The sequence below is a fragment of the Capra hircus genome, unplaced genomic scaffold, assembly GCF_001704415.2.
Source record: "Capra hircus breed San Clemente unplaced genomic scaffold, ASM170441v1, whole genome shotgun sequence".
NCBI lineage: Eukaryota > Metazoa > Chordata > Mammalia > Artiodactyla > Bovidae > Capra > Capra hircus.
The window spans coordinates 52,740-74,457 of record NW_017189629.1 but is presented as its reverse complement, the minus strand read 5'-3'; the positions used below and the strand labels follow the sequence as shown (position 1 = coordinate 74,457).

The window sequence follows — 21,718 nt, the reverse complement described above, 5'->3', positions numbered from 1 at the left end:
CCAACTGTTGGGAAGAGGAGGAAAGAAGTGAGAAAGGGGGATAAAACTTCCCACTGCTTGTCCAGAAATCTTGGAGGAAGCTCCTCAGAAGCCCTAAGGCTCCAAAGTAGGTCTGAAAAATCACTTGTCTAATAGAAAGAGCAAAGACTGAAGTTGGATACACCTAGTTGAGTAGTGCAACCAACTATATACCGGGGCTGCATGATTTCAAACATAGCTTTAAGCCATGTGAATCTCAGTTTCCTTATTAATCAAATGGGGATAATACCTGTCTCCCTGTGCTGCTATGACGTTTAAATGCAAATTGAGTAAAGTTCAGTTCCTGTGCCTTCAGAGAACTGATGTACGTCATATAGATAAGTACTAACAGAGCAGGGACTAAAATAGCTTCTCTGATTTCAAACTTTAATTTAGCAAAAGAGCTTATAAGCACTCTTCTGCTCTAGGCAATCTAAAGGACACAACACACACCGATCAATAACAATGTCTTACTATGGCAATGATTCTCAACCTGGGGAGGAAGGTCCTTTCATTCAGATGGCTGAAAAACCACCCCCACACCCCCACCCCTCTACAACTTATAGAACCATTTCGCTTTAAACAAAGGCCAAATTTCTTAAACTCTGGTGTCTAGACTTTACCTTCAAGTTAAAATCTTAATGTAACTACTTATGCAAATATTTCCAAGTAAGTACATAACTCAATAAACATAAGCCTATAATTAATGCAGTCCAGGAGAAAATTCCCCAATGTATCAAAATAATACATGCAATAGATTTTCTGAAGCATTGATAATTTGGGCATTTCACATAGCGTGCTTATGAAAATATATGATGGGGTTTCTGAATTGCAAGAAATCGCTCATCATCAAAAATTTTTAACAATTTTAAATCTTTAAGTGTATAATCATGAAAAGCTAATCACTGAGTATATCAAGCCCTGGACTACATTTAGCTTTGGCTTACAGGAAGAATAAGGGGCTTCCCTGGTGGCTCAGCTGGTAAAGCATCTGCCTACAATCTGGAAGATCTGGATTCAATCCCTGGGTTGGGAACATCCCTGGAGAAGGGAGCGGCAACCCACTCCAGCATTATGGCCCTGGGAATTCCATGGACTATTTCATGGAGTCGCAAAGAGTGAGACACAACTGAGCGACTTTCATGCCCTCACTCACTCATTATGGGAATAAATCTCTTTTCTCTATCCCCAACAGAATGTTATTAACACATAATTTCAGACTGCTTTTGTCAGCCACTGTTAGGATAAACAAAGCACCAGAGAACTCAAATCACTCTTTTAGGGTACTGGTCCAACAGATTTTTGTCCCCATTTCCTTAATATGGTTCTCCAGCCGGCTGTGTCAAATATGGAAATTTGTTCTTTAAAAACTAAATAAATTCCCAATATAAACAAATATGAAGACCAGAAGTCTATACAAAAGGTTTAAATATGTTCTTTTCAAATACTGCAAAGAAGAAAAGTTAAAACTCAAGTCAATAATTTAATATTTAATCATGAACACACAGGGAAATGTCCTGTGACTTTCATGTAAGGATTTCCAGATTGGAAAAATCAAAGGTGACAAGAGCCACCTAACAAAGACCTAGCCATACAGCATATCAACTTGACATTCTTTATCTGTGTCTTAGAAAGAGCAACACTAATTGTTTAAAACAAACCTAAGGAAGTTAAGCCGTTCTTGGACTTCTTGAACATGACTGTATCTACTTCCCAGCCTCACAGTTTGTGGGTCATAGTCTTCATGGTCTGCAAATTAAGAAAAATTGTGCATTACACACATGGTTAGCCATATCATTGCTGACTTTAATCGAAGGAAAACAAGTCGTTAAAAGATCGTTAATTCTTTATCACTAAAGGCAACTTGAAATTTACTTATTAGTCATAATTTCTATCCATCTTTTTTCCCAACCAAAATAATCATCCCTTTTTTCTAACCAAAAAAAAAATGGTCTGTTAAATGTGTCATCAAAAATAATTCTTCATACAACCCTCTGTCCAATTTTCATACATAATGAAGTAATGTCTGATTACAGTATAAGACTGACCTGAATGGTCTATGAACTGACCACCAAGACAAACTTTTTTCTCTAATTTCCTTTCTGTTACATTGAAATGTCTTCATAAAAAAAATGTAGTTATAAAAAATTATATTACTTTTATCTGGACATTAGAGTAACACAAGGTGCTCTTCTATATAATAAAGTTATCATACCGTAATTATCACCAGCATGTTGTTATGAAAGTCTTAGATAAATCTAAGAAAACCTACCCTTCTATCATGAGTATGAGTAGGTACTGGTCACAAGGTCTAGCCTAAACTGGAAATTCTTAAAACAAAAAACTTAAAAGTCAGTAAACCCTTTGATTTTACTTTCATTAGAGTGTATCATACAATGGGGGGGGGGGGGGGAGGAGAGCCTCAGTGTTTGCAGTGGAAGATCAGAGCAAAAAAAAAAAAATCTTTAAAAGCACCTCCAGTCCTAAAAACACCTTGGAGAGTGTCTTCTGTTTTTGTTTTTTTTTTAATTTATTAGAAAAAGTCATATGATCTGGAAATGGTCAGGTTGATTTGTGACTAAGAGCAGAAGAAAGCTGAAGCAAATGTTCTGAACAAGTGCTGTCAACTTCTCAGGAACAGTGACATTTCTCCCAGAAAGCTGATGAAAGTTATAGAGGAATAAAAATTGTGTAATTTCCCCTTAGCATTAATTATTGCTATTTTCATAGCCTGAACCTTAAGGTATATGTGTGCTGGTGCTAAAGAGTTCTAAATGAGACCCTTAAGAAATAGTAATCAATGTCTTCAAAAATAGTGAGGTTTCTTCTCTGAACAAAATCTTAAAGGTGGAACATTTACGATTTTAGAAACATCTTTTGATGCTTTGGTGAAGAAAAGCAGCCCAATGTATTATGACTACCTGCTTTCTACATCTACTGCTATCTACCCAAAGTCCTAAACACATAGTCTACTCCCCCCAAATTCAATTTCATCAGGGCTCAAAGCACTAATTCTCAAGAGGTCTTCTCAAGAAACTGAACAGAATCCTGTTATACTATGTCAGCAATTTTCTTTTTCAGAGCATCAAAGTATCTGAATAAACAATGGACCACCTCCACCCCCACCAAGGAGTTTACTCACAGCTTTACTTTGCAGGTTCTTTTTTAGTGGAAATTTTAATAATTTCAAAATTGAGCTTAAAAAATAATATTAGAAACTCTCATCACCTTTATCCCACCAGCTGTTTACATTTTGCCCTATTTGCTTATTAGTCATTACATGCATGCATGCATGTGTATGATTTTTCTAAACCATTTGAGAGTGAGCTGGCAACATGTCCCTCAATCCTGCAATGAGTATTTCTGAATAACAAAGACATCATCTTATATAACCACACAATTATCAAATTAACACTGATAAAATAACATTAATCCAAGGCTTCTCAACAGCACATTATTGACATTTGAGTGGATAATTCTTTGCTGTGGGACTGCCCTGGGCAGTGCAGTGTATCTAGCACTATCCCAGGCCTCTATCTACTAAATTCCAGTAGCGTCCTTGCCCAATCTCCCCCCGACCCCAAATTAAGATAACCAAAAAATAACTCCAATTATAATTTTACCAATAATTCCCATTTATGCCTTCTTTGCTCCAAATCCAAGATCAAACACATTGCATTTAGTTGCCGTGCCTTTTAACTCTTCTTTAATCTGGAGAACTCAACATCCTATTTCTTGACTTTTTATAAAACTATGAGCCAACTTTGTTGCGTGTTGCTTAATGTAGGCTTCTCTGATGCTTATGATTAGATTCAAGCTAGATATTTGGCAGAGTACCACAGAAATGACCCTCTAGCCACCTCAAAGAATCATTATCGGGGGAACAGTGTTTGTCACTCTGTGGCAGTATTCACACCAACTATGATCACCCAGTGAATGTGGTTTCCACCAGGTTTCTCCACTGTAAAGTTACTATTTTTAAATGAATTCATGGGTAGACACTTTCAGACTATGCAAATAGCTAGTCTATCAAATTTATCCACCAGTTTCAGCCTTCTCTTCCTTCTATTTAGGTGGCAGCACTTGAAGAGCCAGGACCATGAACATACAGAAGAGCTTTGAAAACACTCAGTGAAAGCCAAACTATAATCACAAGAAGTCAAGAAGTAAAAAGATCCCTCTCTGCTAAATAGGAATAGAGAGGCCTTCACTTTGCTATGGATGAGCTTCTGGGCTTATAAGACATAAACAGGATGTCTGTGGTTCTCCCTCTAAACATTCAGCTCTAAATAAATAATGAAAGTAGTTAGCCTATGGCTAACACTTGCTGTTGTCTTTTTTTCCCGTCACCCTAGAGGTGTGAAGTACTAGTATCTCATTGAAGTTTTGATTTGCATTTCACTAATAACTAATGGTATTGAGCATTATTTCATGTCTACTGACCACCAGTATATCTTTGGAGAAATGTCTATTCAGATTCTCTGCCCATTTCTATTAAGAAAAGTCTTTCTGAGTTATGTCTTTTTTTTTTAGTACAAAATATCTTTAATTTGTATATGGCATTATTGGAATAATCTTTCCACAGACGATAGAAATGTCACTTCAAACTCTATCAGAGGATCTGCTTATGGATGCACGGGCACTGTTTCTGATTTGGAGCCTCTGTTCTGCAGACCTGGAGAGAATACAGGTCATAGTCTCAGCACAGCCCTCTTCACTTTCAGCCAAGAACCCAGTCTTCTCGCCTTGGAGGAACGACAATGTCCAGCTTCGGGCCCCCTGAATCACGTATGAGGACAATTGTGCCAGCTGCCATACACTCAACAATCCCAATCCCAAAATGCTGGTTCCATATGGTATGCAAACTAATTGTTCCTTGAGACAAGTAATTCTTTAATTCATCAAATGGAATGTTTATTTTAAATTCCACATCTTGAACTCCTAGCTCCTCATTGAGCCTTCTCAGCTGCTTTACCTTGAGTTCATCATCTTGGTTACGAAAACCTCCAACGAGGACAAGTTTAAGTGGAAGAGATTCACTCTCCTTATTCATCAATTTAGCAAGGGCTCTGATCTGCAATGAATGGTTCTTTTCAGGCCTCAACTGACCACTTGAAACCAGCCAAACACCTTAGTAACTGTTCTAAGGTTGACTTCTCCTTGTCTAAGGGAAGATCCAGAAATGTGTGCACATCACAAGGTGGATAAACAATATTAGTGCAGTTTCCAACCTTCCACAGTGAGAGAATATGGTTCAGTGTCTAAGAAGAATTGACCATGACGACGGCATTGTAAGAGCTGACAAACCCATACACAAAAGCAAATAAATAGTAGTAGATGAGCTTTACTTTGCTGAGAGGAGGATTCCTGGTAATGAAGGCTGCATTGTTAAATCCCACATTCTGATTACAGAGAGCACGTCAGTGCTGATGGTGGGGTAATGAATATATAGCTTCCAACTTGGCAACCAACCTAGATACTTAAACAGAGGAAGCATGAAAGCTTAGCCCATTGCATCAACATAAACATCGGGAATGCACTGCATCAGTTTCCTAGCCCAGAAAAATGGATCCCAGGCTTTGGCCCAGCAGTGCGAAATGAGGATACAGTCAATCTTCCACAAGGCAGCAGTTCCTCAAGAAAACAAACTTCACTGGGCGAGTTAACCTGATGTTAAATCTTCTTTAAGTGCCTTCTAGGATCTGTTGGTCACTGACATTGATATCACCAGTATAAACAACATAAACTGCTTTGGGACACCTACTTTTCCTGCAGAGCCCTTAAGGCACACCATAACACTCCTTCCCTTCCTCAGCCAGCATTGCAGTATGGATGAAAAATGCCATCACTGTTTGATTTTTCCCAGTTTTGCTAGATGACACAGACATTTTCTCTGTAGCAGCACTCGGATTCCCCAAAGAACAGTAAGTACACACACATATAAAGTTCCACATGCAATTAGCCCAGGGAAGAATAATGAATTAAAAAACCTGAATTCTGGAGAGAATACATATACAATGCTATTGAGGATGCTATTGTATTAAAGATAAATTTTCAGCTTCAACTCGCATAAGCACCAACCCCTTTCGGTGGCCGCCATCTTCCACTGACCCTTGAACTCAGGAAGCTCTCCGTTGTTCCTCTGTTCTATTGGCTCCTGATGGATTATGTCTTAATTGCTGGGTTGTAAGATACTAGTCCCTTGTGAGATACATAGTTTGCAGATATTTTCTCCCATTCTCAGGTTGTCATTTTACTAATGATAGTATCATCCGTAGCAGTTAAATTTATGATATAGTCCAATCACTGTTTTTTATCCTTACCATTTTCCTTAGCCTAACTCAAGACCACAAAGATTTATTTGTATGTTGTTTTGCTCGGTTGAGCCTTGACCACCACAGGCGTTATTCCAAGTATAACAGCAATCACAGTTTCTCTGCATACACAGATTAAACCAACCATGGACCATTCAATAGTGTAGTGTTTACTACTGAAAAGTATCCATGTATAAGTGGACTTTCACAGTTCAAACTTGAGATTTTCAAAAGCCAACTGTACTTTATCTATTGTACATGGAATTATTCTGATTTCCTTTTCAGAATGTTCATTGCCAGTGTATAGAAATGGAACTTTTGTATACTGATATTAATCCCTGCAATCTATGGAAACTCATTTATTATTAATCTTAATAGATTTTAGCAGATTCTTTAGGATTTTTTGCATATGAGATGGTGTTATCTACGATTGGAGACACTGTTTCTTTTCCAATCTGGATGCTTTTTCTTTTTCATGTCTAGTTAATTTTACTAGTATCTCCAGGAGAATGTTTAACAGAAGCGACTGGAGGAAATCTTTGTCTCATTCCTGTTCCTGAGAGGGAAGTAGTCAGTCTTTCACTGTTGAGTATGATGTTAGCTGTAGCTTTATCGAGATGTGCTTTATCAGGTTGAGGAAATTCCCTTCTAGTCCTAGTCTGCTGAATGTTTTTATAATGAAAGGTGTTGGACTTTGTCAAATGCTTTTTCTGCATCTACTGAGATGACCTCATAGTTTTGGCCCTTTATTCTATAACAAATGACTTTGGAGTGTCAAATCAACATTGTATTCCAGGGACACATTCATTATCTTTCTTATATGTTGTTAAGATTCTGTTTGCTTGTTTTTTGAGAACTTTTGACTATATTCACAAGGTCTATAATTTTCTTTTCATGACTTTGTATTCTTTTGGTATCATATTAACAATGGCTTCATAGAATGAGCCTGGAAGTGCCCCTCTTAGTTTATTTCTTTGGCTGTGTTGGGTCTTACTTGTGGCATACAGGATCTTCGTTGTCATATTGGATCTTTCATTGCAGAGCATGGACTCTGTAGTCATGGTGTGGGGGCTTAGTTGCTCTGAGGCATGTGGGATCTTAGTTCCCTGATCAGGGACCAAACTCGTGTCCCTTGCACTGCAAGGTGGATTCTTAACCACTGGACCACCAGGGAAGCCCCAGTTCCTCTATCTTTTTGAAAGAATTGGTTTAATTCTACTCTTAATTCTTCTTTAAATACTCAGTAAATTCACTAATGAAGCCACCTGGTTCTGGGCTTTTCTTTGTGGGAAGTTTTTTGATTACTAATTCAATCTTTTTACATGTTATACACCTATTCAGTTTTTCAATTGCTTCTTGAGCCAATTTCAGTAATTTGGCATTCTCTTATTTCTCTTATTTTCATAAGGTTAGCAGTGATATCTTCTTTTTGACTTCCCCAACTGAGCCTAACTAGAGGTTTGTGAATTTTGCTCTCTTTTTGAAGAACATTCATTGATTTTTCTCTTCTCTATTTCACTTATCTCCACTCTAATCTTTATTAATTTCTTTCTGTTTACAGGTTAGTTTTCTCTCTCCCACTTTTTGAAGGTGAAATGTTACTGATTTGCTATCTTTCTTCTTTAATGTAAGAACTCAGCAGTATAAATTTCCTCTCAGCACTGATTTAGGAGCACTCCATTAGTTTTTATATTTCATGTTTTTTTTTCATTCATCTCAGCATATTCTCATTTCACTTGTCATTTCATCTTTTACCCACTAGGTCAGTAATGAATGTATGCTTTTGACACACTTGTGAAATTCCCAGATTTACTTTTTAATTTATAATTTAATTCTACTGTGGACCAAAAAAACCCTACTTTGTGTAATTTCAACACTTTTTACGGTTAGTAACGCTTGCTTATGGCCTAGAGTATGGTCTGTTCTGCAGAATACTGTGTATCTGTGAGAAGAATATACATTCTGCTGGTTTTGGGTGGTTCTGAATTACTGTCTGCTGTCACTTGCTTTCAGTCTAATTACTTCCTTTAGTATTTCTTCTCAGGCAAGTTGGCTAACAACAAATTATCCCAGTGTTTGAGAATGTCTTTACTTTCCATTTTTGAAAGACAGTTTTGCTGAATGTAAGGTTCTTAGCTGTCAGGTCCCTCCTCTGCCCCTGGCACTCTGAATAGGTTGTCCTATTGCCTTCAGTGTTCTGATAAATCAGTTGTTACTTTTAGTGGGGTTTCCTTGTATATGAGGACATAATTGAAAGTGGCAGCCCTTAGAAGACAGAATGCGAAAATGTGATCTACAGTAAAGACAAGTCCTCCAACTCTATCTAGAAACCAAGGAAAAAAGGTAAATAAAACCTTTATAAGTGTTCAAGTCAGAACTGTCTATCCTACCAATAAGGTAAAACTTAAGTAAAAACTGAACGATGGTCTTGTATTGTGTTGTATGCACATAAAAAACTTCTAAAGAATAATTTGGTAAGCACCAAGAGAATAAGAACACAAGTAAATATTGAAGATAATTTTAGTTATGAATAATGCTAAAACAGGAGGTAGAATCAGCTGACTGTACTATTGAGGAAGTGGGTTTTTTCCCTCCCCAAAGCTTAAGATACTAGTAGAGATGAAACATGGGCAGGACAAATACTTAATGTTGGTGAAATACTTATCAGAAACTAAGAATATCAGTAAACTAGGAGCCTGATATTCTCCTACTGAATAAGGTCTCATACCTAATGGGATCCATGCAACACTTTTATTATATAGAGGCTAAAAGAAATTTATTTTAGAATTATAGACTTGGAAATTGGTGACTGATAGTATCATCAACCACCAATTTCTAAATGCTGTTAAAAGTCTGTTTTAATAGGAGAATTTTACTAGCTGGAGACTGATCAGAATTAATCAGAAGAGTACTATAATAGAGGAAGAAAAGGTATATCAAAGGTTAGGACAAACAGAACGTATGGTTCCAATAAACTCAGGGGAACATAGCAACAAAAATTCCAGGGCTTACTATGTGCCAGGCATTATTTTAGCATAAATAACTTGTTCAAGGTCATACACCTAATACGTTAGGTCATGTTTCAAATCTAGACAATCTGTGCAGATTTACAGCTCTTATTTCATGAAGATACAGATAATATAAGAAGGGGAAACTGAAGCCTGAAGATTTTAAGTCCATGCAACCGAGATGAAGCAAAGACTCATGCAGAATTTGACTACAAAGGAGCAGAAAATTTGAGTGAGGCTGAATTGCATGTCTATCATCTCCTGATAGCCTCTACAGCAGGGGTCTCAACCTGTGACAATGAAATTAAATGAAATACCATATGCAAATAAAGTATGTAAAAATGAGCAATGGAGTCATGTGATTTATATTAAGGCTTCATGGTGGGGGGGGGGAGGGAGGGGGTGCGGAAAGGCCTGCATTAGCTTCTGTTGAGGGCACTGTACCAGAAAGAGGAGGTAACATCATAATGAAGAATCAATTACATTAAACTAAGCTTATACCTCTCTCAGATATCGTTTGACATATATAAACATGTCCAAAATGTTGGCTGCATTCATAATAATAATCATTGCCATGATTATTCTAGCATGCTCCTTAGAAGGAGCTAAGAAATGAAATGATAAAAGATCACTGCCTGGTGCCTATCAGTTGCCTGATGCTTAGATTGCTTATGCTCAGAGTGGTAAATGGAAGACAGTCAACAAAATCAGCTCAGGTTATCTGAGAGCTATTTCATTTTTCAATTATGTTTACCTGAAATTTTATATGGGAATGTATGTATGTACCTGAAGTGTTAAGGAAAATTATCCTTGCAATATGTAAGAGCCTTCGTCGGAATTTTATTCAACAATGCCAAAAGTCTAAATCTTCAAATAATAGAGGTATGAGAAAAATCCTCATTTTTAATACATATATTGGCTTCTGCAGACTCTAACATGTTAAAGATGTGGTATGTTCAATATTCACTATGTTAATTCTATCTCTCTGGTAATATAAAGTTTTCTTTCTGTGGCTATGGGGACCAACTTCAACCTACAAGAAAGTTTGGGGGTTTATTTTGGAGCCTATGAATTTGGTGTAAGACAGAGGAATATGTACCAACAACCCATCTGTCCTCTAGCACACACATTCAGACACAATTGTCAGACGGCAAAAACACATTGAAACAGAGCTCCATATATGGCAGGTGCTTAAAAACTGACTGTTGACGCCAAAACAAATTTACACTTTGAAATCCAGAGTAAATATGTGGACTCTAGTAGTCTCGATCTCATAAACTTTCAATTCATAAAGTCTGAAGAACTTATGAGACACAGACTTAGGATTACAAAAGAACTATGGTATTTGGAAGAACAGACTTTGACAAAAGTTTTCTTAAAAAGATAAAGGTGGTGGTAGGAAGGAAACAAAGGATGGAAGCGAGTCAGGTACATACCTAGAAAGGTAACAACCAATTGTAGTAGAGGCAGGCAGAGCTCCCAGGCAGGGAAGAAAAAGAAATCAATTTAAGAAGGAGAGTAAGAAAGGCAAGTGCTTAGTAAAGAGCCTTGAACTGCTGGCCTGGAGTTTAGGGTGTGTAAGATTCAGAAGTAAAAGAAGATCACAAGCTCATAAAAGAACACAATTTATAAAACCAACTACCTTGCATCTTTAAAAATATATCTGTTGTCACTTCTATGGTAACTGATTAAAAAAAAGCTGGGAAGGGCAACTGCTGTGATTTCCCATAGCTCATGTTAGCTTACAATACATACCTCTAGCATACAGCCTCATGCTTTCCATGTAAGTTGCAAGGTTTTCTGCTACCAAAGTAACTAGGGCATGATTGTGCTGAAGTTGATTGATTAAGTCATGGCGATAGAACACATGGGGACTTCGCTGAGTTTGACTGAAACGAGAAGAACTTAACAATATAATTAGGCAATTAAATGCTGCTGTAATCAAAAGAGCTTATACAATCTAAATTCTTAGCTCCTAATTTAAACTTAAAATGGTTTCCTTCGTAACAGAATTAACTTGGCCATTTACTTTAATGATAATATTAAGCAATTTAAAAGAAAATAATCAATGCCTCAAAAATAAGACATTAAATCCATTATTCTTACTTTATACAAAAACTATGCATTAATATTTTCCAATTCACACCATGGGAAAAGTCAATGACTGATGTCGTCTTCTATACTGTATACAGGAGTACCAAGGTGCTTCTAAGTTTACATGATTATTATCAGAGTTATAAAACAAACATTTCTTGTAACATTAGCACTACAAAGATTTATGTTGTAATTGTAGTGGAGGATTTAATCAAAAAAGGGCTTTCATTAAAATTTTATTAGCCAAAGTACAGAATTCTCTCTTATTTCTAACAAGTATGCCAATGTACTTTCAGTGGCATGTTTTCTATCTATTAATGTCATCCCTCATTTCATTTTATCCCTCCTGCTTTGTTTCCCTTTTCATGAGTATCTACGGTAATCCATTAATTTTTCTTTCTTACAGATGTTATCTTTCCATGATCAGTTTACTCTGAAATAGTTAATGGTTTATTGACTTTGAAATGTCATACTACGTAAGTCTTCACAGTAAAATAAATCTACTGGTTTTTTAAATAGTTAATTTCAAATATTAGATTGCATGTACGTTTAAATGATGAAAGATGACAAGGCGTAGTTTGAAAATACTTTTTTTCTGATTTATTTTAGCTAAATTTCTGTTAAACAGCCAACTTTAAATATCTTACATGCCAAACTTTAGTTACTGAAATTATTTGTTCTTGGACTTTCTGGTTATATGAGCTGGAACAGATAACATGAAGGCGGTATTATCACCTCTATTCTGATACTTATCACTAAATTCTGTCTTCTTCATCAGTAAAATCAAAGAGGTGGATGTGATAAAGGAATCCTCTTTTGTTTGAATTTAGTGTGTAAGCTTCCTGTCACCCTACTCTAGTTTTCTTTTTAAAACCTGCTTTCACCAAACAATGTTTCTTTTCAGTAAAATATGTAATTAAAAATATTGAAATTTTCTGTTAAGTCTTACCTCAAATTCTGAGGTGCTTCACCAAACAAACTACAAATTTCTCTAATTTGTTTCAGTGCAGGAATCACCCATTTGTCATTTGTACGAAGCTCTTCTATAAAGCGATCTATCCACTGTATCTTCTGTGTGTCACGGTCCTTAAGAAACAATTTCAGTGTTTTATATAGGTCAATACTCAGAAGAATTCTACCTTCAAATTTAGTTTGAGAATTACCAAATAGAGCTCTTGTAATACCAACATCGTTGCAGTAAAGAATAAAAAAAAGCTGCTTTAAATATGCTTTTATTCTACATATACTACCAAAACTCCTAAATACTATTATAAAAACTCAACATGACATGGATTCAGATATATCTAATGAAAGGTATTAAGCACACTGACAGAAAGTTTGATTTTAAAAGTTGCCAGAAGGTAGGCATTTAAGCTTTATCCAATGTTTTAAGAGATTCTACCATATAATAAAAATCCAGCAAGAACATGTAACTCCGATCGCTACTCTGTATGGATTTGTTTTTAGCGTAACACAGAAAATTTGTATTTTACCAAGGAAACAATGGTACAGCAACTGAATGAAAAAAATTCACCAAAAATAAAAATAAGGACATCTTCACATATACACAAGGAGAGAAAGAGATAGAAACAGTGATAAGCAATTAAAAATTAATGTTATAAAATCAAAACTACTTCAAGTATTTTTACTTCTCCTACTTTATTTACTTTACTCCTTCCCTGAGTCCACAGTAATTTGTGTATCTAAAAATTTAAGTTCAGATTACTTTTATTTTGTGTTTGTGTGTTTAATGAAATAATTTAAACTCGAGGTTCTTATTATTTGATATACCAAATACTTAATGAACTATCACAAGTATAGTAAAAAAAAAATAAAAACCACCTACACCTGCTTGAACTTATTGGTTTTTATCTAAATTTCAGTTCATCAGTACAGCAAATAGTTTTAACAAGCAGGAAAATTAGTTTTTCAGCAATATTCATTTTACCATGAATTAAAAGATACACATGCTACAAGTTAGAATGCAGGGAAGTTGTATGACTTGCTTATAGGGAAGGCACTAAATGTTTTAGTGTTTAGGAATTTCTATTAATTTTTCTTAACTTTCCTAAGAAGCAAAGAAAACCTAACTTCTCTTACCTCTTAAGTCTATAATTAGCTTTAGTATCTTATGATCTACTTGAAACTGGTATTTAGCACCACACATCTGACATTATCATGACTTTGTAACTTATTTATATTGTCTTTCTACCAAGAAGACTAAAATATTTTCAGATGATGCAGAAAATTTAAGACATAAGAGACAGGAAGGCAGACTCACACGAACCAAGTATGTCAATTTTTAGATCACTTCAAAAATAATGTCAGAAAAACCTAGAACTATTCTATATTTAAAAGCCATTCTCATTGTGAAAGAGAAAGGTCACAAAAAGTGAGCAAGACAGCACACCCTTACCTGGGAACAACTATAATCCAGTATTTTTATGTGGGCGCTGAGAGCCAGGTCCATGATGTCTACAGGCACATCATCACTATGGGCCAGATTCCAGAGGAGGTTCAATACTTTGTGTGCCATCACACCATCTTTGTCATCTTCTGCAAGACGACGTATCAGCTCAAGTAGCTTTTCTCGCTGCTTTTTACTTGCATTTGTCCAACTGGCCTAGAAAATAAATTTTAAACGATATGGCAACACCACCTATGTATTCATCACTGCTTAAAAGTGTCATCAGATAAACAATATTCATCAGAAAAAAAAACACAGCTTAGCACAGAATTATTCAACTGGTATTTGAGCAATAAGATATGACAGATTTAAACTCCAAGAAAAATAAAAACTCTCCATTTACAGTTAAATACCATAGATCAGGGTTTCTCAGTCTTGGTATTACCAACATTTTGGACTAGCAAAACTGTTGTGGGGGGCTGTCCTGTGCACTATAGGAAGTTTAATAGCACCCCTGGCCTCCACCCCATTAGAAGCCAGTAGCAACTCCTGCTTTTATCTGTGACAACCAAAAATATCTCCACGTATTGCCAAGCATCTCTGCGAAGCAGAAGAGCCTCTGGCTGAAAACTAATGCCTTAGATTCAGTCTGTCATTTGTACCTTTAAAATTATATTAAAAGATGTTAAAGACAACTTGATATACAAAAATATTCATAATAGAGGAAAAAGCAATGTGCATTGCACACATAAAAGTCTATAACAAAGTCTGTTATTGTCTAAGAAGTTTCTAACTTACAGACATGATACAACGCTATTTCAATTCAGAAGACTGGCCACTCATTTAAAAATTCTAAAATAGAAAAGAAAACAAAACAACCAAAAAACCCTCCCTAAAATACTACTTTTTAAACACCCAGTTTATATAATGGTGTGTGTGTGTGTGTGTGTGTGTGTGTGTGTGTGTGTGTGTGTGTGTGTGTGTGTGTGTGTGTGTGTGTGTGTGTGTGTGTGTGTGTGTGTGTGTGTGTGTATGCTCTAGTGACATGTAGTGGGTAGAAACCACGGACGTTGCTAAACAACATGGGGAAAGGTATACGTATAAAGTTGGTAATTGGTTGTTTACTGGAAAATAAACTGAAAGCAACCAAATGGCAAATAGCAGGATGATTAAGTAATTACAGAGGATTCTTTCAATGGAATTATTACACAGACATTAACAATGTGATAAATATAGGATATCTTGAAGTCAACTGGAATGCATACTTCCAATTTCTCCAAATCCCTTAAAATTATGAAAGGAATATGAGAAAGCTGCTAAGAATATGGCTGAACTATTAGATTATATTACAATTAAGAATATTTTAAAGATATCACCAAGCATAATGTGCTTCCTAAAGGAAGAGCACATCACCACCTATGATATATACAGACTCCCAGGTCCTAGCAACTCAGAGTTAATTGGTCTTGGATGGAAGCTAGTAATTGGTATCATTTTTTCTTCAATTGTGAAATACACATCAAGAAAGGTACAAACATACACACTACAGTACACAATATAAACACCTATGTAACTATTACCCAGGATGAAAATAACAAATGGTAAGCAGCACTCCAGAAGCTAGCTGGGTCTATTTCTGAAGTTTATGTTCTATCAAGGTTTATGAATTCTTGTGTGTCTTCATTCCTTTCTTCAACCTTCTGTTCATTAGACTCATCCTTGTGGTTGAGTTGGTCATTCTCATTGTTATGTTTCATTACATGAACATTCCACCATTTACCCAACTTACATAGCAATTTTTTGCTATTACAAATAATTATGCTGCAAATGTTGAATGTGTATACTGGTGCACATATGCATCAGTTCTTCTAGAGTATATATTCAGAACTCAAACTGACTGTCATGAAAATCTTAACACTTTTCCAGAAACACCAAACTATTTTCCTAAGTGGCTGCAGGAACTTCTGTTTCCATCAGCAGTCAGTATAACCTTTTTTTAACAAGAAACCTTCATGATCTTACACCAGTTATCAACAGAATACCCCTTTGTGAACACTGCCATAGTGTCTTGTCTTCTTAATCCACAAATTCACTCATCACTTAGCTTTTAAAAACCCAATACTAGTAACTAGAGAGACCACTATACAATATGGCCTTAAAAAGTGCATGACGGCACTAATGCAGATATGACCATAGGCGCTCTTGGGATACACCTTATGAATCACAATTCCACAAAGTCCATGAATTACATTTCCAGCTTGCCTGTGCATATCATCCTAGACTACCAGGACTACCCACAGCAGGTAGTCCTTGCCGTTGACGATGTTTCATTATAACCAATAATCTTTCCCTTCAGTCCTACAGAACCTATAATAAAAACACAAATGGCTAGGAGGAAAGGAATCCAAATTGATCACCTGAGTTTAAAAACCAAGAAAAAAAAAAGGTTCTTTATTTATAAGGGCTATTATTATAAAAAGTGCTCATTGAAAGAGAAAACAATGGTCAATTCTGCTACATCAGAAATCATTTAATGATTCCTATTTAAGTATTTACTAGGTAAGAATCATTCATAGATCTGATGAATTAATCTATTAAAAATGAAACTGTACTACTTAACTACATTAACTATTACCTTAAAGCAATCAAAAAGATGATCCAGTTGCTCAGGAGAAAAATCCCATGCCAACTTCGCCAGTAGATCATGTACATTCTTCACAATGGCTTCATGCTTCCCTGCCTATGTAAAAACAAAATCAGAGCACACTAAAATCTAAACAGCATTAAGTAGCATATACTCTCTGTGAACACTATTAATAAATAAAGTGTTCCCATCTCCATCTAACTCTGTAACCTAAGAAAATTCCTAACATTTTAAATGTTTTAGAACAGCCATCTAAAACCTGACAACTTGATTTCTTGATATACATGGTTAATGTAGACTTTGGGAACTCATGTTAACTTTTAATACAGTTTATTGAATTTAAAATGCCAATTTTAACAATGCAAATAGGAAAATAGTAAGGCACACCAGCGGTATTGTTTCAAAACTGGAACCGAAGACAAAATTGAATGTTTTCTCAGCTTCTAAAGACTCAATAAGGGCTTCCCCGGTAGGCTCAGTGGTAAACAATCAGCCTGTAATGCAGTAGACGTGAGTTCAATCCCTGCATTGGGAAGATGCCCTGGAGAAGGAAATGGCAACCCACTCAAGTATTCTTGCCTGGGAAATCCCATGCAAAGAGGAGCCTGGTGGGCTACAAGTCCATGGGGTTCCAAAAGAGTCGGACACAACTGAGTGACTAAACAACAAACTCAATAAACAAAGCTTTGTAGTCTAGAGCTCATCAATACTTCTCAAGTGCTCCATGAACACGGAACTTGTCATTAAGATAATCAAAGGAATCACACAGTTTCTACTTCTGAAACCAAAGATTACTTACCCTTCTAAAAACTATTAATCCTTTGGATTATTACAGGTTTTTATAAAGAATCTAGTGATTTAACTCTGACACTAGAGTTCTTTAAGTATATGAAGAAATCAATTATAGATGTCTTATACTCTTTCAATAGACATTTCTCATTATTTTACTGTTTGTCTCTTATTTAAAACCTACAAATCGCTGACCTTTACCAAATATATACAGTGGATGATAGACTATTTTTATTTTAAAAATATGGCTATTTCAAAAAGATTCTTGACAGGGCTTTCAAACAATGTAAGTCTTCATTCCATTTCACTACAACTACTTCATTTCTTTAATTTTTGGTATGTTTCTTTTTACAAATCAAATAACCACCATCCTAAAGTCCTTACCTGTGCTGCCCAGATATTATCAAGATCTTGTAAGGTCAGGGCTTTCTCTTTGATGACAAAACGAAGAATCTTCTCTAGCTTTTCCACATACTGTGGTTGATGAAGACTATCTCGCAAGACTATGGACAAAATATTGTTCTGCTGTATCCATTCCTAAAAAGAATTCAAAAACTTGTCTCAAAGCTTTCAAAAATATATACATAAAGTATTGCTCACACTTGTAAGCATTAGTAGGAATTTAAAAACTCACAAAAATATAATGTACTAATGTAACACATTTATGTTTTGATATTTTGCACAAACAGAAATGCTTCCATGAATTAAAAATAGTGAAATCATTAAAAAATATTTTACTCTAGCATTTACTCAGAAAATTATTATTCAAATGTAGCAATCACCATGGTTTAAGTATGGTAGGTATAAGACCCATTTTAGGATTTACATTTTTTATACCTGTTTTGATTTGGATAAAAGGTACTTTTTTATTTTGCTTTTATTACCCAATTACACTATTATTGTTTATCCATTAGCTTGTTTAATCTTAAACAATCCTAATGAAGGCTATTAACAGAATAGCCTATTCTGCCCTATTAACAGAAAAATAAACAGGCTCAGTAGCGTTGGAACCAGAAACTGAATCAAGGCTGTAGGCTTCCTAAGTCTGAACACTACGCTATATTGCTTGACAGGCATTTATTTAATATTTAAGCCAATAAAAGAAAACTAACTCATGATATAATACAAAGTAATAGCCCACACTGTATGATTTTATAGTACTCAACTTAATGAGAGTAAAAACTATATAGCCCCAAAACATGTTAGAGAAAGAAGTACACTTCTGAGCTAGTAAAGGTCCATTTTTACTTTGAATCTGTTATAGGCATATATTTTTGAAGAACACAATGAAAATGTGGCAATATCAATTTGCTACAGAAGTTCCTAAACACTTAATGCCATCTTCTGTATTCATCTAGGCTTTGTAGCAGCTCAAGGACCAGAATGAGACCTCAGACCACACTGAGTAGCTCTGTGCTAGACCCCCCAACAAGCTGATCAGACAAATAACATACCCCAAACCACCTGACCCCCTAATACAGGGTCAATATCAAGGCATCCTCCACATACCATACCTTTTATCACATTCTAATCATTATCTTCCCTATTAAACTGAGGCCTCCTTGAGGTCAAGGACAGTTCTTTTACAGATGTCTCTTCAGTACTGTCAGACAGTATATACTGAGGTTATGCAACCAATATTTAAGTGGCATTCTTATTCATTTTTTTGTTGTTGTTGTTTTCACTTTAATTTATTCTTTGTAAAGTGACATCATACAGACAAACCACAGAAGCTTTAGACATAGTGTTGACCAGTTTTAACAGCTAAACTATAAGTATGCAAGCCATCTATGGTAAATAAAATTTCCTAAACTTTCAAAATCAAAATAATAAAAACGCAAGTGCTTAAGTGAAGTCCTTACACTTATGATAAAACATTAACTCATGTGTTTCTTATTCCAGTAACTATATTTCCTATTTTAAAATCTTTAAGTGGAACTCATCAAATGAATAGGTCACTTCATTCAATAGGTACCAGATACTACCCAATCACCTTTCTTTACTCAATTTCAACTCCCACCCAGCTATTAATTAATTCAGAACACCTACATTCAGCAGTAAGTTTATAAAAGATGTGCTAAGCTACCCATTATCATCAAATAATTATATATCACCAAAAAGACCAAATAATAAACCACGTTACTTACAAAAAGTTCTCAGTTACAAATTGATCCAAACATCTCCCAATTGCAAAATTTTCTTTAAAATGCTAATATTACTAACTTTAAGTAGAGCTATGGTTTTTGCCTTAGACAGATTCTTATTCATGAAATTAGAATCAAAGGACTTACTGCCATTCGTTCAGCTGTGAGCCATTCTTCCTCCTCAGGGTTACCGTGCCGATGGGTGTAGTATGATACACTAGATATCACCTTATTAACCTCATTAAGTGCATTCATCTTTCCATTGAAGGAAGAAATTTGCAATAATCTATAAGAGAAATTAAGTGTTAAATATGATTCTAAAATTCACATAAATTATTTCAAGAGGTAAATATCTTACCTAAGTATCATTTTTAACCTAAATATTTCTAAGTTTTTTACAGTTTCTTCTTGTCCTGGAACTCTCGAAGCTAAATTTTTCAAAGATTTAATAATCATTGAAAGAGCATCATTTTTGGCTTCATTCTTTGCTTCTTTTTTCAGTTCTTCATCAGTTAAGTTTTCTAAAAACTGTGGAACCATTTCTATCACTGGAAGAAAGTACTTTTTCACCGTATGAAGAGTGAGAAACTCATAGCATTGTCCAAATGGTCTGAAACAAGAAAGACAGAAATTTCTTTCAATATACAATTTCTTACAATCAACTAGGACTGAACTCAGACTATTTTTTTTTTTTAATCCAAGTTACCAGCTAAAGAAACCATATTTGAAAAAGGAAACTCAATTTTTACTAAGCAATTAAGTAGCAATGTCTAGAATGCACTGAAGTTTCATTTTAAAACATAACTTACTTAATAAGGGCTGCAATTATTTGAACATTTAATGCTGATCCATTAATAAAACGATCATGCAAAATCTGGAATCCATTTAAAGTGCCAAATTTGTTGAGAAGATCCACTAGCCAACCCTGTAACACAGTTAATAAAAAAGTTAACTTCCTACTTTTGGAGGGAAAATGCTATCTGAAGTAATTTCTTAAACACACTGGAAACAGGAAATGCAATAAAGGAAAATAATTATGTAAAACCATCTTTGAAAAAAAGACACAAAATATTGCATGTTGTTCACAGTAATCCTGTCTATGAGAGAAAAGCATAATTGGTAGTACAATTAGATCATTAGGGCACAGCTGTTTGTTTGTATCAATATAACTGGTGAACTGGAATTAGAAGCCATGCTTCTATCTCAAAGATCCCATCATGAGAATACTTTATTATCTGAAGGTCTATTTTTAAAAAGTTAAGAGGGTAAAAAGACTTAAAAAAAAAAAGAAAGATTATTTGGTAACCTAAGATACTGTTGGAAATTTATTTTTTGTTGTAGCTGTGAATAACCATAAATACCCTTGAAACACAATAATCTTAAAGCCCAAGAGTGACCTATCCATTAAAAATGAATTCCTGGTATTCTGTTTGTTGCTCCTAATTAGAACATGCTGGTTGATGCTTTGTGCTGACTTGTGAATACCCCCAGTTCTCATGTTAGAGGTACCACAATGCAATATAGTATGAATTACCTTTCAACCTCTTCCCTAAGAGACTACAAGTACAATGCAGCTGGGATAAGCAACAGTTTGTGTAGTTAAAAGCATGCCTATAGGTAAAATTAAAAACAAGTCAATAGCTTATATAGATAAAAGAATCAGGTCTATTTAAAAACTCATGTACCTAGAACAGCTTTCTATTCCTTGCCTTCTAAAAAGCTACATTTTGGAAGTCCCTAAGGGAAGAAAAACAAAGGGGGGTTGGGGAGGAAGGGGCACTTTCTATATTAGGTCTTAAGCAAAAGTCATTTCTACAACTATTTAAAAACAAAAAACAATGTTCAGGACACGGGGAAAATGCCAAGTATTAGATAATGCTTTAAAGAAACACTATGGCAGTTTTGATATGATTTTTATGAGACTCTAAATCAATTAAATTCTCAAATAAATCAACTACCATATTTCTATATAAGTTCATGATAATATTTTCCTTTTTATTTGGCCTTAAAAGGCTAAATCAAAACAATGAAATATCTGAGCGTTTAATTCACCAGTTCCCTTCTGGCATTCAGCAGTTCAAAGAAAGTACATACTTATTATGTAATGCATTTTTATTTCTCCAGTAACTGGAATGGGACTATTACGCTGATATACTCAATAGTTATTAAATATATATAGCATATTATATATATGTGCACAAAGTAAAAATCAGTCTAAAGTTAATCTCATATGTTTTTAGTTGCAATGTGCATTTAAGCAATTAGAATACTCAAAAACTAGTAATACTCAAGAAAAGCTA

The 21,718-nt window shown here is 35.1% G+C and overlaps 1 protein-coding gene across 5 annotated transcripts in view; it reads right to left on the bottom strand.

Moving 5' to 3' along the window:
- USP9X (ubiquitin specific peptidase 9, X-linked) overlaps nucleotides 1-21,718 on the bottom strand; it is a 117,456-nt gene that overhangs the window by 51,984 nt on the left and 43,754 nt on the right. For 3 of the 5 annotated variants that reach the window (XM_018044571.1, XM_018044570.1, XM_013976575.2), the window contains exons 7-15: nucleotides 20,228-20,343; nucleotides 19,777-20,028; nucleotides 19,566-19,704; nucleotides 17,659-17,811; nucleotides 16,477-16,581; nucleotides 13,851-14,057; nucleotides 12,384-12,520; nucleotides 11,096-11,244; nucleotides 1,680-1,767 (exon numbers count right to left, since the gene is read on the bottom strand). In XM_018044571.1, coding sequence (XP_017900060.1) covers nucleotides 1,680-1,767; nucleotides 11,096-11,244; nucleotides 12,384-12,520; nucleotides 13,851-14,057; nucleotides 16,477-16,581; nucleotides 17,659-17,811; nucleotides 19,566-19,704; nucleotides 19,777-20,028; nucleotides 20,228-20,343 — 1,346 coding nt within the window. The remainder of the gene's footprint in view (nucleotides 1-1,679; nucleotides 1,768-11,095; nucleotides 11,245-12,383; nucleotides 12,521-13,850; nucleotides 14,058-16,476; nucleotides 16,582-17,658; nucleotides 17,812-19,565; nucleotides 19,705-19,776; nucleotides 20,029-20,227; nucleotides 20,344-21,718) is intronic. The other 2 variants (XM_005700913.3, XM_005700914.3) reach the window with 1 other exon arrangement.